This window comes from Sturnus vulgaris, chromosome 9, assembly GCF_052056855.1.
Source record: "Sturnus vulgaris isolate bStuVul1 chromosome 9, bStuVul1.hap1, whole genome shotgun sequence".
Lineage (NCBI taxonomy): Eukaryota > Metazoa > Chordata > Aves > Passeriformes > Sturnidae > Sturnus > Sturnus vulgaris.
This window is the reverse complement of record NC_142251.1, coordinates 21,606,873-21,622,303: the sequence shown is the minus strand read 5'-3', so window position 1 is coordinate 21,622,303 and position 15,431 is coordinate 21,606,873. Positions and strand designations below refer to the sequence as shown.

The 15,431-nt window shown below is 37.4% G+C and overlaps 1 protein-coding gene across 4 annotated transcripts in view; it reads left to right on the top strand.

Annotated features, from left to right (window-relative positions):
* The window catches only part of CAMSAP2 (calmodulin regulated spectrin associated protein family member 2), an 82,148-nt gene that overhangs the window by 50,316 nt on the left and 16,401 nt on the right, over window positions 1–15,431 (top strand). For all 4 annotated transcript variants that reach the window (XM_014885539.2, XM_088170109.1, XM_014885547.2 and 1 more), the window contains 4 exons: window positions 912–1,053; window positions 4,141–4,280; window positions 12,098–12,191; window positions 13,254–13,347. In XM_014885539.2, coding sequence (XP_014741025.2) covers window positions 912–1,053; window positions 4,141–4,280; window positions 12,098–12,191; window positions 13,254–13,347 — 470 coding nt within the window. The remainder of the gene's footprint in view (window positions 1–911; window positions 1,054–4,140; window positions 4,281–12,097; window positions 12,192–13,253; window positions 13,348–15,431) is intronic.

The window sequence follows — 15,431 nt, the reverse complement described above, 5'->3', positions numbered from 1 at the left end:
AGATTAACTCTCTACTACTACTAAGTAGTTCATGGTATGAATACAGCAGTAACCCTTCACTACTGTTTAAAAATGTCTTAGTGAACAAATTAAAATCTATACCACCTTCTTCCACCTCCATTTCTTTGCCCAGGAAGAAGTGGGAAAAAATAGGAATGATATTAAATCCATTTTTTCAATAAGCCCTCTTCTTCTATCACAAAAAAAAGAAACCCATTGAAAATATACTCACTGCAGATAAATGCTATATTAGTATCCTAACCTAATGATCTCTTTATATGCTGACTTGATTTTTGAAATATTTCCACATATTACTGGGTCAGTGCATGGTCATAACAGTTGACCATTAATATTTCTCTATGTTTATGAGTGACATATGTTTATGACTGCTTATAGTGACACATGCTAGTAATAAAAATTGAGTTGATCAAATGCAGATCTCCTTGTTTCTGAATTTGTCATAAAGTCAGTTATATGAATGAGATTTTGGGCAAGATACTTAGGTGTGTTAACTTCAGAGTCATATGACTTGCCAGTAAACTGAAGTTGCATTAGCTAAGGACTTGCCTCACTGTGTTTGCACACAGATCATTTTGCATAATAATGACTGTTAAATTTTAATTAAGGTATAGAATGTTATTTAGTTTAGTGTGCTGTACAGAGATTATCAAAACTTGATAATTTTGGAGGCTAAGCTCAGTATTAGCATTGTTCCTTTCCTCTTAGATATTATTTATCCTGTTCAAAATGTAGCATAATACGAATAGTGTTAGGAAATAGAATACTGAGAATATTCATCTATTTCTTGAATAGTGCTTTTTTACTAACAATGTAAAACCTACAGTATGAATATGTTTCTTCATATGTTTCAGAGCCTTTGCTTCTCTAAATTTCTCCATTTCAAATTGTAGGCTCGTTACCGGAAGGAGCAAACATTGCTTAAACAGCTGCCCTGCATTCCATTGGTGGAGAATCTGCTGAAGGATGGTACAGATGGCTGTGCTCTGGCAGCCCTGATCCACTTCTACTGTCCAGATATCATTAAACTGGAGGGTATGTCTGCTGTGCCTCTTGGCTTGTGTACATGGCCATAAAGGTTTAAATGTCTGTGTTGGAGAACTGTGTGAAGGAAAGTGCTTAAATGCAGTATACAGCAGGCATAATTTCAATGTGCCTATTTCTTTTTACATTTAAATAAAAGGAGCCCAGATGTTCTCCCTTGGTGTGCTTGCTTTTATGTTGTCACACTAAAATAAACATTCTTGAAATTACCTGCAAAACTCTTATTCTTGAAGCTGCGTAAGTGCTTTTTGTGAACCTGAGCAGTTACAGGTATAAAACTTAGAAGAATTTAAAGTTAGGCTCTGCATAGCTTCACTGCATGGCAAATAGTTGCTCTGTATTCTGGGCTTTTATTTCACCTGAGACCTACCTGGATCATTTCTAGAGAAACCAAAAATGTATAGTTCTAATGTATTGGTGTCATGCTATTCTATAGTAGCAATTGTCTGTGATGATGAGCAGCTTCATCTCATTCTTTTGCTCAGCAGCCTGGTAAAGCTATACCTTCCTCTTGGCAACCAAGAGCTGTAAATGTCTTGGCAGCTAACACCCATCATTTTCTGCCTGTGTTCTTTCTATGATACCTTTGATGTCGTGGGAACACTTACACAGAAACATCCTGAGAAATCCAGGAATATGAAGAAGGGTTTAGAGCTTGCTAAGGACTGAAATCTGGAATTCATATACACAACCACTTTATAGAGAGCTTCAAGCACAGTAGGCATTGAAGATGAAAGGCACAAATATGCATTCATTCACCTTTCTTCTGCAGCTTGAGAATTTTGATAAATAGACTTTCAATTTACATAAACATTGCAGCCAAATGCATACCATTATATGGGATTAGGGAGAGTTAGCACTTGGGTGGTGTTGACTGGGGTAACACCTGGTGCCTCTGTCCTGTCCCAGCATGGCTGAGAACACAGACAGCCTGAAAGGTCTTGTGTGCCTTGTGTGACCAGCACCTTCCTCCAGCATCTGGCTTTAAACAGGGCAAGGCACATGTCATCTTTGGAACTTCAGTTTAATATTCTTGTTAGATGTCCTGGCATTATCTTCCCTAAAGACACAAATGTGCATGTCGTTGTCTCAGAAGTAAATTCAGAGGTACTCCAAAGCAACTGGAAACACTTTAATAAGATTTTGCTCATCTTCCCTGTACTTAGGTAATATAATTTTTGATGCATGTTGAATTTTACTGAGATTTGGTTCTGTATTGAAACTGAAGAAGGCAATTAATAAAAATACATATGCAAAAAATGCTTAAAAATGCATTAACAATAAAGAAAAAGTATTCTAAGGTTCTCTGTAGTCTGAAATAGATAAATTCTTCTCATTAAGTCTTCATTTCACTTTCAAATCTAGTTTCCTTGAAGGAATACAGAACTAGAAAGGATTCCCATTGAGTCAAGAAGTTGACTATTTTACAAAATTATATAATCCCTTTCATGAATTTATTTTATTCTCTTTTAAAACTATTGAAAACTCTTGAAAATCTGTACTCTTCTTACCCACAGTTGTATGGTTTCATTTTTCAACCTGATTTTAAATGTCATTCCTGGTTTTTACCTAAATGTGCCTGTAGTCCATCTTACATGTTTTTGTTGTTCTCGCAGCAGTGTCCTTTGGTTAGAGTAGCTTCTAAGCTGGTGTTCACATTTTTGATCTGTTTTGATCTGTTTTCTTCCTCTTGTTTTAGCCCAGGCTACTGAACAAGCCTTTTCAGTCTCCCTTGCTAAAGTGGATTTCCATCCTCATTATTATCCTCAATAATCTTCCTCTGCAACTTGTCCAGTTTGGGTTTATCATTCTTGACTATGGATGGTTCTTATTGTACAGAGAAATCCAGACTGACATCCCATTCTTGCCTTGTGCAGTGCTCCTCTGTCACTGCTGGAAATAAATTTTCTGATAGGTTTTAGCATCATGTTTGTTTTTTCCAAAGCTGCATGATGCCAAAGGCACATATGTTTACAGTGGCTAATATGTGCTAACTCCCTGCTCTATATCACCTTCAGTCAGAGAATCACATTACGATTTTATTAGATTCAAATGTATGACTTCACATTTTGCATTTCTGAATTTAATCTCATTTCAGTCAGTTTAGTCAAACATTTTTTCCTATTGGCCATCATCTGTGGGGTTGGAATTATTGACTGTGTCTGATTTTCTTCAGTATGAGAATCCTTATCCTGCTGGCATCAAAGCAGATTCCTTTCATGAAGAAACCTTTTATCTTTAACAATTCAAAACTTCTGTCATACATTGTTGCTTTAGGAATAAAATCTGATGCGTGCCCTGGAAGTATATTTAATTCTTCTCTTCAGTCCTTTCTTTCAAGAGGATTGTCTTTTTTTCATGGGACTTATTATTGCTACTTCACTTTCCAAGAAGCAGTCATAAAAAGATAACAGAGACTATCTGGGCTTAAGCAGTAGTCAGAGAATAGTGTATAACTGCACAAGTCTGTTCAAGCCACCACTTCTTTTTCTTTAAATAGCCCTTTCAAACAGAGTGATAATTCATATAACAGCCTTCAAGCTCCTTGGAAAATCTCATCTGAAACTCCTCAATCCACAAACACGAATACCTAAGACCAGGCTGGTTTTTTTGTGAAGGTTCAGGCTTGTTGATGCTAAAATGTGCTCTTGGGTCCCTGTTTAAAGACAAAGAACTAATATGTACAGAGAAATGTATGCAAAAACGTGTGTATTTCTTACTGCCGTTGCTCTATAGAAAATCTAATTATAAAAAAATGTATTAGCAATTAAATGTATTTTTTCATTGCACGGAAATAGTTAGGATAAGAGAATAACTTATATTTTCACAAAAGGCAAAACAAACAAATTAACTTGTCAACAGTGGGAAAACCTAAATATTTAGAAATGCAAAGATAAAATGTAAATTATTTCTTTCATTTCTGAATTAGAAAAATAAAAGTCTCTGGTGTGGAGGGATGGGGCAGAAATTATGTCTGAAATTATCCAGTAAATGCTCCTGGATCTGTAAAAGCCAAAAAGCACTTTTTTTGCAAATCTGTAGTTGTATCTAATCTTTGCTCCTTTTCTTCCTTTTTAGATATTTGTTTGAAAGACACAATGTCTTTGGCTGACAGCCTGTATAATCTACAGTTGATTCAAGAATTTTGTCAGGAATACCTCAACCAGTGTTGCCATTTCAGTCTTGAGGACATGCTCTATGCAGCTTCTTCAATAAAGGTAAAAATACAACAATTAAATAAAAATGCAGGCAACATTCACAGAACTATTTTGCTAATGATATGTTTAGTCTTTTTTGGTCTGCTACTGTATGGCTTCTCTTGTGACATAGCATGCAAGACACAAACTTCAGCAGAATCAAAACTCACCTTCTTTTGGCTATTATGTTTCCCTAGTAATTTCAAAGTACTTTTTAAAAAGCACTTGTGAAAGGATTTGTTAAAAACTCTGATTTTGTGCAAAACTATATCCCACTTTTTCTTCTTTCTTATTAATTACTTGCTAAAGTCTGTAATCTGCAATATTTCTGTTGAAGAGTGATCTGCATTAGTTTAAATATATCAAGGCCATAACAAAGGGAGGAAATATTGAGGACTTGTTTATGGAATTATTACTCACTTTTCTTACTCATTTCTGTATGCACAATAATTTCATGGGTTTTGATCTTAAAGTTCTTTCACTTTTGTAAAAGTGTAAAATTCTGAGTTGATTTCATTGGAAAATCCAATGGCTTGATGCTCCAAATACAAGCAGTAACACAATTCTAACAAATACAGTTGTTTTAATAAGAAATTACGAGTTTTCAGTCAATCTAAGATTTTGCTCTTTTAGGAAGAGGAAAATAAAGCATTATTCTGTAATTCTTTAGGCCTGTGCAGAACAAAAAAGAGCAACTGAATAATTTCTTACCTAATTTAAATTTTTCATTATTGTGTTTCACTAAGACTTTCTTCTGTATAAAACACACTTCATTTGCTTAAGATTCTTGTTGGCTTGCCTTTAGGGAATGAAATATTATTTTTCTGAAGTCAGCATATCCACTGCAGATGGGATGTAATTGGTTTCTAAATATCTGGGTCATTTCACTGCTTTTATGATTTTCTAGCAATCTCACAAGCAGAGTCATAGAGGCCAGAGCTTGAATACAGCTTTGTTGTCTCCTGTAGGGTTGAACTCGTTCCTTTTCAAATAAGTAATGAGCTGCCAGGGTGAGTAAGGGCAGTAGGACCTAAGTCTAGACTGCCTAGTTGGTGCTGGTTTGTTTGGTGTATGCAAAGTTGTGTAGTGAGTGCTTTCAGTCAGCTTTTGGTGCTGTTAAATTTCACATGCAGTGATCTACCTACATGCTGGTGAAGCCTGCTGCATTGCAGTTTGCCTTGGCTGCACCTCACATCCTACAGCCACACTCAGGGGTCTCCAGTAGGACTCCTTCACTGCATTTTCATGGTTTCTCTCTGCTTACAGACACATGGAATAAACAACTGATTACTTCTGGAGGGTTTTTTTAATTCTGATTTATTGTGTTTTGATTCGTGACAATCAGTCATACCATTTTTATAGTAATGGCTTGAATTATTTCTCAAGCCAGTATGCACTAAGAACTTCAATTAAAAGAAAATAACAAACAACTATAGTAAATATTTTGTCAGTATCCCAATGCATCAGACTTTACACTTTTAAAGTGCTGCAGACTCAGTGATTTTACTGTTTCTCAACACTGTTTTTAGATAGGATTTAGAGTTCTTTCAAAGAGTTAGAGTATTTCTAGATCTTAGAAAGCCCTTTTGTGATCATATTTTTACAAGTTGCTGTGGCATGGATGCTTATTTAGATGTAAATGCTACAAAGCAAGGCTGCCAAGTTTTTCTTCTAAAACTTGGCATGGAAACTTCAGCTAGTGCTGTAAACTCTGTTTTTCCAGTGTTAAGAATTAATTTGCTTTAAAAAGAAATTCATTGTTAAAGGAGCTCCTTAGTTTTCTGGTGCATCTGATTAGAGTAAGTTTTAATAAATGTGTCTATTCTCCAAAGAATTTTATTGTCACTTAAAAAAACCTTGTAAATGGATACTTTAAATATTGCACATTGAATTACACTGCTTTGTGGAAGCTACTCTTATCTCAGCCTACAAAATGTACATAGTATGAGGTCTTAGGATTTATAGAGGTGTGTCTTTGTTAATCAGCAGAAATTCCTGTCTGTTTTCAGAGTGGCTCATACTGCACAGTAGGTGCCACTGTGCTGTTGGCTTAAAAATATCCTAAATTCATAGTGGTGACAGAAAAAGTAAAAAACACCAACTGCTGATACCTTACTGGAAAAAGCCTCAAGAAAAAAAATCACAGCAGAGTTTTTGGAATTACAATGTGTAATGCTGTGCCTCGTGTGGTCCTAGAAATTACAGTTCTTGAGCAGGAAGAGAGCAGAACCTCTTCTGAAATGATCCAGCACCAAGTCCATACCTTACATTCTTCCCAGGGCACCCTGCACTGTCCTGTGCATTACATCGAGGCAGCTTAGAAATAGGATATGATGCAGAAATTTAGTGCAGCACTTGACCAAAGTGACACTGCCTGCTTTGGGTTTTTCCATCAAAATGCACACAAACACAGTGACTTCACTTCAGCATCCTGAGTCTGATAGAGGCTCTCAGATTTCACAGCAGATGAAACTGTTGGCTTAGTGCTGGTTTAGCACAGAGGAGAAATAAGCTTTGTCTGGACTTCTAGACAGCTTTAATGTGTCATAATCAAAGGAAGCAGAACGTTTTGTTGCTCCTTATTGCCTATTTCTTCTCCTCTAAGAAAAATACATTTGCAAAGTTCTTCATAAGATGTTTACTAGGGCTGGGCTACTGATATTAAAGAAAAAATATTTCAATACATTCCATGGATGTTTGAGGCACCAACAAGGGACCATACTGGTTCCTGGTTGTTTTCCTTTGAGGCAGACAAACACAAGTAGAGAGTGATTACATAAAAATAATCACAATGTTTTCTGAATCCTCCCTGCATATTTAACAAGAGGAAATAATAGAAATCTTAAATCTGTCTTTAGTTGTACAGATTGCTTTTTTGCCCTTCTCCTGTGAGCAGTTTTATCTTCAGACAGGATTTATTTTTTAAGTATCTTGTTCTTCACCTGTATCTGGGAAAGTACACAGAGCTGAAGGAACTGTTTTATTGTGACTTGATATGCACTTGTTTTGCCTTTTCAAAGAACAAGTTTGTAGAAATAGAAAACCTTGCATAAAGTGCCATCACAAGAAGTATGAACCCCCCTGCAGAACCCTAAAGACTTATTTATTGCTTTGTCTGAGCATTGATTAGCACTGTGATATAACAGGAGGGATGTAGCATTTGTGCTTTGGCAGTCCCATGGAATGTATAGTTACTATAAGGATGTTATACTGTAGTCTAAGGATGCTATACTGAAGAGAAAGAATGAAAATAAATATCTCACATGTTCCATTTCATACGAGATACCAGGAAATCACTTCTAAAAGTTAAAAAACACATCTTTGGTTGTAATTGATTATATTCTTGATAATTTTAGATCATTCTCTGCCACTTTATTCTAGTAGGGCCATAGACTTCAAATCTTGATCTGTTCAAATCAAGTCATTTAAGAGGTTAAGTATCAAAGAGGGGACTGACTGACAACTGGAATCATTTGGTGTTTGCCATGATTTGAGACCTTACTTAGGAACTTGGCATTGCCTCAATTGACAGGCAGTTAATTGTCTTTTGTAAGTATTCCTTTACCTGAGCCTGTACAAATGTGTGGGTTTGTGCTTTGTTTTCCTAAATAACGATCCTAAATATGTGCTACTCATTTAATGTACACATGTTGTGCATTCTCTCTTCCCTGATAGAGGATTGATGGTGAGACTCAGATCACCATATTAGAACACTTCTTGTTAATTCCACTGCCATTATCAGTAGCATGACTCAGTTATTACTGAGATTACTATTCACACACACATACACAGAGTCATTTTTCCTGGGCTAGAGCCCAGCCCCAGGGTCTCCCAGAAGCAGGGGCTCATAGTGGCCCACCAGTGGCTTTAGGAATATGTGCAGAAAGTTTCTCAAGGGGTTCATTTGTCCCTTAGGGTATATACATACAGTCTGTGCATGTAATAACTGCTGTCCCTGTGGGTGCAGCCAGGGTTGTGCAGCCTGTTGTTGACACAGGCACGTCCTGCTGGTCCTGTAGGGACCTGGCTGAGTCCTGCTGCTCTGAGCTGTGGGTCCCTGGGCATTCAGCAGGGCCATGGGGCTCTGCAGCCTCAGTTCTTGCTGGGGGGGGTTGCATGTCCAGCACAGATGCTTCTCTGGCTGCTCTGTGCTGAGATCTGTAGAGTCTGCTCACCCAAGCTCATGCAGAAGGCATCTTTATTACAGAATGAAAGCTTTCCGAATGTGAAATGACGCAAATCTGAGAGATGATTGCTGTGTCTTGACTGAAAGGGCGTTCCTCTGACCTAGATGTGGGCCAGACTCCCAACTGTGCAGAATCACAACTAAGCACTTGGAATAGGTACCTTATTTTTGCACCTGATTACTAACCAGAGTGGCAGAAAAAACATTTGCACTGTCAAATCTTTCTTGATTCAGATCCAGAACTTCTCTTTTTTTTCCACTGCTAAATTGAACAGGAGTATATGGGATCTGAAGGGTTGGTTTATATTAAAAATACTTATTCCACTTGAGCAGTTTTGAATATTTGTACTTTCTGATGTAACATTGATGGTGTCTATTTGTAAACAACACAAGCAGAGGCTGTAATCAGCGCCAGAGACATGAAAAATAGTGCTCAAATACATTGCATAGATAAATCCTAGAAATTCAGGGCTGCATGATGTCCACATGTGTTGCACAGCTTTCCCTCCCACTGCCAGCCAGGCTGCTCACCTGAGCCTGAACTGACAACTGGAGCCCCTCAAGGACCTGGTAGAGCAGCTGGCTGTGCTTGGTGAGGCACTTATTATGTATGGTAGGAGTCAGCTCAGCCATTTCATTCCCATCTGGCTGGGTTAAAAGGATTCAGGATCAGGAATTAAGTGTAAGATTCAACCAGGGAACAATTTTTTGAGACAGTTTTTCCCTGAGAGGGACCAAATGTTCCTGACTCATTATTTAAAGGGAAGCAGCGTGGTTTGCTTTCACTGATGTTAATCGGCCGCTCTTCCCTCTCAGTTCTGGTCTGAAACAAAGCACAGTGGATTTTAAAACTGAATTGTTGTGGCATTTATCAGCCTGTGGCAGGACAGAGGACAAGCTGCTTGGATCATACACATCTGTAGTCTGGCCTTCTCGAGACAGTTTGTGACACTGCAGGTTTCTGCAGGCTTGAAGCATTTATGTTGGCACTTGTATAACAAAAAAGCTGTGAATTTGCACTGGGCGTGACCTTTCCTGACCCACTGAATAGAAATTTTAATGTGCATCATGATGAAAATTTTACAGTGTATTTTATGTTCATTTTGAAAAAAATTCTGAGCTTCTATGGCTGCTCTCACACCCAACTGTAGTGGATGCAAGCCCGACGACAAATTATATATATCATTTTTGTATATGATATTGTGGTTATTCTATAAATATGCAGATCTAAAACATATAGGTATTAGGAGGGTATAATTTATTTGAAGTATTTGAAATTATATGAGATTAAATGAAATCAAATTAAATGAGAATGTTTAGCTAATAATGAAGCTGCAAGTCTGCCATCTGCTGTTCAGGGGCTTTGAGCCAGCCTGGACTGCTCAGAGCTTCCTTCGATTTTATTGCTGTTAAAATACTGTTCTGAATATTATGGTGTATAAGTGCATAATATCTGTGATAATATACAGCAAGCTGTTAGAACTTCTGTCACCATAATCAAGGCAAAATCTATGGAAATCATATCTACATTCTTTTGAGTCCTGGATGGCAACATTACTACAGACCCACTGCTAGTTTAAAAAAAAAAATTGTTACTTGTCAGTCTTGCCCTTCTACCATTCTTAACGTCCTTTTCTGACTAAAAATAACTTGTGAGAAAACGTAATTTCCATCATGATGGCTCACCATCAAACATGTAAAGTAGCCTCTGTTCTCAGTGGGCTGTGCAGCACTTTCATTTTTAGTTCAGTAAATACTGCTTTGGTGACTTTAGAAAAACAAACTGTCTTGCAGCAGCTCAGAACTGTGTAGAAGATATTCTCAGAAGGAATATCTGCCCTTTATAAAATAGTCACACTGTTGTGTGTTTATTTTTTGTTGAAATGCAGCATTTCGACATAAACATGAGAAATTGGAGTATCTAAATGCAGTATTATTTTGGGTGGGGACAAAGCTATGATTAGAACATTTTATGTTCTAGAACGTAAAATTAGATTTATGTTCTAACAATTTATGGTCTAACTTATTACTAAAAATCGAGTTAAAAATATAAAAGTTTAAGGAGAGGGAAGGGGGAAATATTCAGGGAGCATTTATAATATTTTGAAATTGTAGTATTAAAAATCATATTTTGTCTGAAAAGTACATCTGATTTTTTTCTTGGTCTAAGCTTCCTAATGAAACCAGTGTGTGATACTGAAATGCTATGCCTGACATTTACTTGAATGGAAAAGATTCTGCTATGCACTTTTCCTCATTCACTTCTGTTGAGCTGAATAAGCAGCAATGGGGTTTTTCCTATTCTATTTATAACTTCTGTGTAATAACTATGCAACATCTGCCTGATCCCTTCACCACATAGTGCAGTGTGGGAGTAGCTTTTGGTTTGAATATCCCTTTGCTGAAGTATAGGCTTATCTATGTTAGGAATCTTCAGAAAAAATAACTCTGAAGCAAAAATGTCGAACAGATACTCAATATTATATTTTCAAATATACTGATGCAGAATTGAGATTATCTCATTTCTTATCACAGTTTTTCTAGTAAATATTTTATTTTAAAATTACATTCTTATCCTTAATGCCTGTGGTTTGTTTTTTAATTAGAATGACTTTTTTATTTCGAATTTTTGAAAGAAACTCATTGAAAAAGTCGTTTAATTATGGTTTCTCAGTTTAATGTGTAAGCATTGTTTACATCTTCAGACTTTGTAAGACTGGTGGTGAAGGTCTGCTTGAGCCAGCTCAAACCTGGATATTTGCTGATCTCATTCAGTTGATATTTCTGGATATGAAGTGCCACTGAAATGCAAAAGCTTTGGCCTCTAAACTCTTCAGCCTCCACAGTCAATAACCTTCTGGGCTTTTTGCACTCCTCATATGCTCTTGCAGCAGAAACAACTGCTCCTGCCTGGCTTTCCTGTATTGATTTTTGTTGATGCAGTTTGTCACCAGTTTTTTTTTTCCCCTTTTCATCTGTTTTCCCTTCGTGTTTAATCTGGTGGCTCCCACACTGTGTCTTTCAAAGCTGTGTAATGGGAACATACAGCAGGGACATGTATAGGCACTGCTGTGCATAAACCTCTGCAGCTAAAACCTTATTCTAACCTGCAGTCAAGAAACTGCTGCTGGATTTTGTTTTGCATTAAAGTCTTGTAAATCTGGGTAGAACTTCACGAGTGTGACAAAAGCACAAACTTAACACAAAAGCCAAAATCAGATTCCAACTTCCTGTACTAAAACAAAGGGCTACCATACTTTTTCATGTTAAAAATCTTTGCAAAAAGCATTGCCTAGCATTGCAATGGTCTTTTCACTGCTATTTTTTAATGGAAATGGCTGATCTTTGGCAGGCATTTTTTCCTACCCATCCTACTCCTCTCTGTCCTCCCTGCAAGACATCAGGCTCGAGCATATGCTTGTTATGGAACGTTTCAACCCAATCAGTTGCAATCTGGTCAAGTTATGAGTTGGTTTTACAGATCAGTTGTACTGGTTTCTATTTCTAAAAAAACAGTGGAGACTGTAAAATAAGTGAAGATTGTAAACTGGCTGAAGCATAGAGGCATCTCCCAAATGCTGCCTAATCTGTTTATTTGCAGGCTTGTGTTCTAACATCAGTTTCTCTCCATCTTTTTTTGAATTTCATGTAGAGCAATTACATGGTGTTCATGGCAGAATTGTTCTGGTGGTTTGAAGTGGTGAAGCCATCATTTGTACAACCCCGTGTTGTTGTGCATCCCCAAGGTAATTATGTTATGGATTGGCCTTAATATGCATATTTTGATATGTATGTGTACAGATTGCCATTGTGTTCACAGATGCAGTGAATATTTTAGTTAACAGGATTTGGCAGTGTACAACCCCCTTAAAGAAGGAGAGGGGCAGTCTTTCTTCATTGTAAATCTTCATCTCATCTCATATATCATAATTAGGTTTTGTTGTCTGTTACCAAAAACTCATTTAAATTGTTGTGGTATAATCACTTGCAAATTTTCCTGACCTAAACAAGCCTTGAATCCATTTATGCCCATGCAAGAATTACAAATATAATAAGAAACCAAGAACAGAATTTAGCCTGAAGAATTGTGTTGCTGAGAAGATACCAAGAAAAAGAATCATAAATCTGGGCAAAGTGAATAGAGAGCTAATTATAAAATTGCATTTTGTCCCCAGTGCAAAGGCAGCACCTTCCATCAGCAATTCTCAAATTTAAAAATCCACCTTTCAGATAGATCTTGAGATCTGTTTATGACTATTTTCACGCGACTGAAATGTTCACACAGCAGTGCTGTGATTGGCTTTCCATGCACTAGGAAGAGATTTTCATTGGGTGGCTGTTACACCTTTTCTTCATTTTTATGCTTTATAGCACATACAAATATAAATCTTTAGATAGTGCTAACTGTTTTAAGATGTGACAAAAAAACCTATTTTCTAGTCAGTCTAAGGGTTTGGGGAGAAGAACTTTTATCAGAAACATTTCTTCCAGAAGAACAACTTTCGCTAAAACTGTTTGTTTCCTTTTAATTTTGTGGCTCTTTCTTAGTTTATTTTTCTGTATCAGCTTTTCCCTTGCTTTTTCCAGTCTATTTTGTCAGTCTTCATTTCTTTAATTAGTGCCAGAATGGGAGCTTTGAAGGACGTGAAGATGAAAGGAAGGGACAGTTTTAATCTAAATAATGGAATCAATGAAAATTCTTTAAATCTTTGAAAAATATTATTTCAGATTATTTTGGACAGCTTTTCTACTATGTAATTTAACTGACTACTAAACTATAATAACTTGAACTTTGTTCTTCCTGGCAGCTGAACCTGCAAAAGATGCAGCTTCTGCTCACAGCTTGAATGCTAACAGAAGAAATTATGTGGATGGTCCATCTGGTTCTGACTTTGTAGCCAGGTAATGTCAGAGAATCACTAGTACTGTTTTACAATCTCCTTTTTGTTCAAAATTAAACAGATTCTTTAATTTAGCTTATTTTGACTTTTTGCAGAGCTCAGTGATTGAGTTACAAATTCAATCTATGGAATTTTGTGCAATCCCCCATAGTTCAGGCCTCCCTCCCTGCTGCATGGCAGGCTGCTTGTTCATGTTTGTACATTTGGACAGCGTGCTGTTCTCTTCCCAGTGTCCAAAACAACCCTCAGCATTCAGCACAGAAGTGTCACATGGCCTTGTCCTCTTCAATTTCAAGTGGAGCTGCTGACCAGGTCTGCTCTGAAAGAGCTGCTTTTCTGGAATTGACAGCAAATTTTCCAAAATTTATAATGAAAGTAAACTGAGATAAAAGCAAGAAAAACCCTAAGTGATGGGTTTAGTTTGATTTGGTTACGTTACTATAGTACCATGAAATTCAAATAGGTAAAAATAAATACTTATGCTGTGATTAATTTCCCCACCCCAACTGCCTCCCGATGAGGAGGAGACTCAGAAACAAAGTGTAATTCTCACAAGATAAGAACAATTTAATAATTTGAAACAAAATAAAATATAATGATGACAATAATAATTGCAATAAAAAGGAGAGAGGGGAATAAGCCTCAGGAGAACGAGTGCTGCACAGTACAATTGCTCCCTCCAGCAGTGATCAGCCCCTCCCAGCCACCATCCCCAGTTCATCCTGAGCACAGCAGCCATGGATTGCAAAGTCCCCGTGGCCAGCTCAGGTCAGCTGTCCTGGCCATGCTCCCTCACTGCTCCTCCTGCACCTCCTGGTGGCCTGAGGCACAGAGAAGTCTTTGGCTGAGAGAAAGCACCACTGAGCAACAAGTGAAACACCAGTGTGTTATCAACAGTGCTCTCACACTGAATCCAAAACACAGCACTGCACCAGCTACCAGGAAGACAATTCACTCTATTCCAGACAAAACCTAAACAATGTGAAACATTATTTTTAGTATTACTGGTACAGATAAGGAAGCAATACAGACATATCCTGTTTCCCTAATGTTCTGTAGCTGATCATACATGTGATGAATTTCTCAAGGGAAACCTATTTGCTTTCCACAACCTGAGAGAAAGGCAGGTGGAGTTTGGTCTCCTCTCCCAAGGAAAAGGTGATAGGAGAAGAGGAAACCGCCTCCATTTGTACTTGGAAAGGCTTAAATTGGATATTTGCAAAAATTTTGTCACCAAAACCAGTTTGCTGACAGGTTACCTGGAGAGTGATGGAACCTCCATCCCTAGAGGTATTCAAGATGTGTACATGTGGCACTTAGAGACATGTTTTAGGGGTGGCCTTGGCAGGGTTAACAGCTGGACTTCATGATCTTAAAGGTCTTTTCCAACCTATTCTTTCCAGGATAAGGGACATAAATTGTACGTTAGGCCTTCTTTTTAATCTTTCTTTTGTCAAGGTAAAGAAAGCCTTCCAGTGATCTGATCTGGACCTAGTGAATAAGAGACAGTGTTACAAAACATTTATAATTTTGGGGCTTTTATTTTGGTTTATTGAATATGTCTAAACTGGCACAGAGGAGAAGGATAAAATTAACATTTTAACTGGATATTTAGCAAATGCTTGGTTTCCAACCCAGATAATCCTATTTAGCCTTTTCTGTTGTTTTTGGATGGGGTTTTTGGAGAGAGGGGTGAGGGTTTGGTTGGGTTTGAAATTTAAGGTTCCTAAGTACGTGTTTAGTGTTTTGGAATCTATGCTGGCTTTAATAAGGGAGCAATATTTCTTACTACCATTGAATCCAAATCCTTTCCCTGTATGTATCCAAAATATGTTTCTCTTGTAGACAATGATTTTATTTTCATGTAAACTGAGTATATAAGCCAGGAGAACAAGAACCAGTAGTTTTGAACATATCCTTTGAAGCAGAGGTTCCTGCTCTATCTCTCCTCATAAACCAGGGTATTTCATCCAAACCTGATGGTACATCAATGCAGGACAAAGGAGGGGGCCAAAAAGTAATTTCAGATGGTTGGAATCCAGCACACAGGCTGCAGGTTCCCTGGATTCCCTGGACCTGACTGCA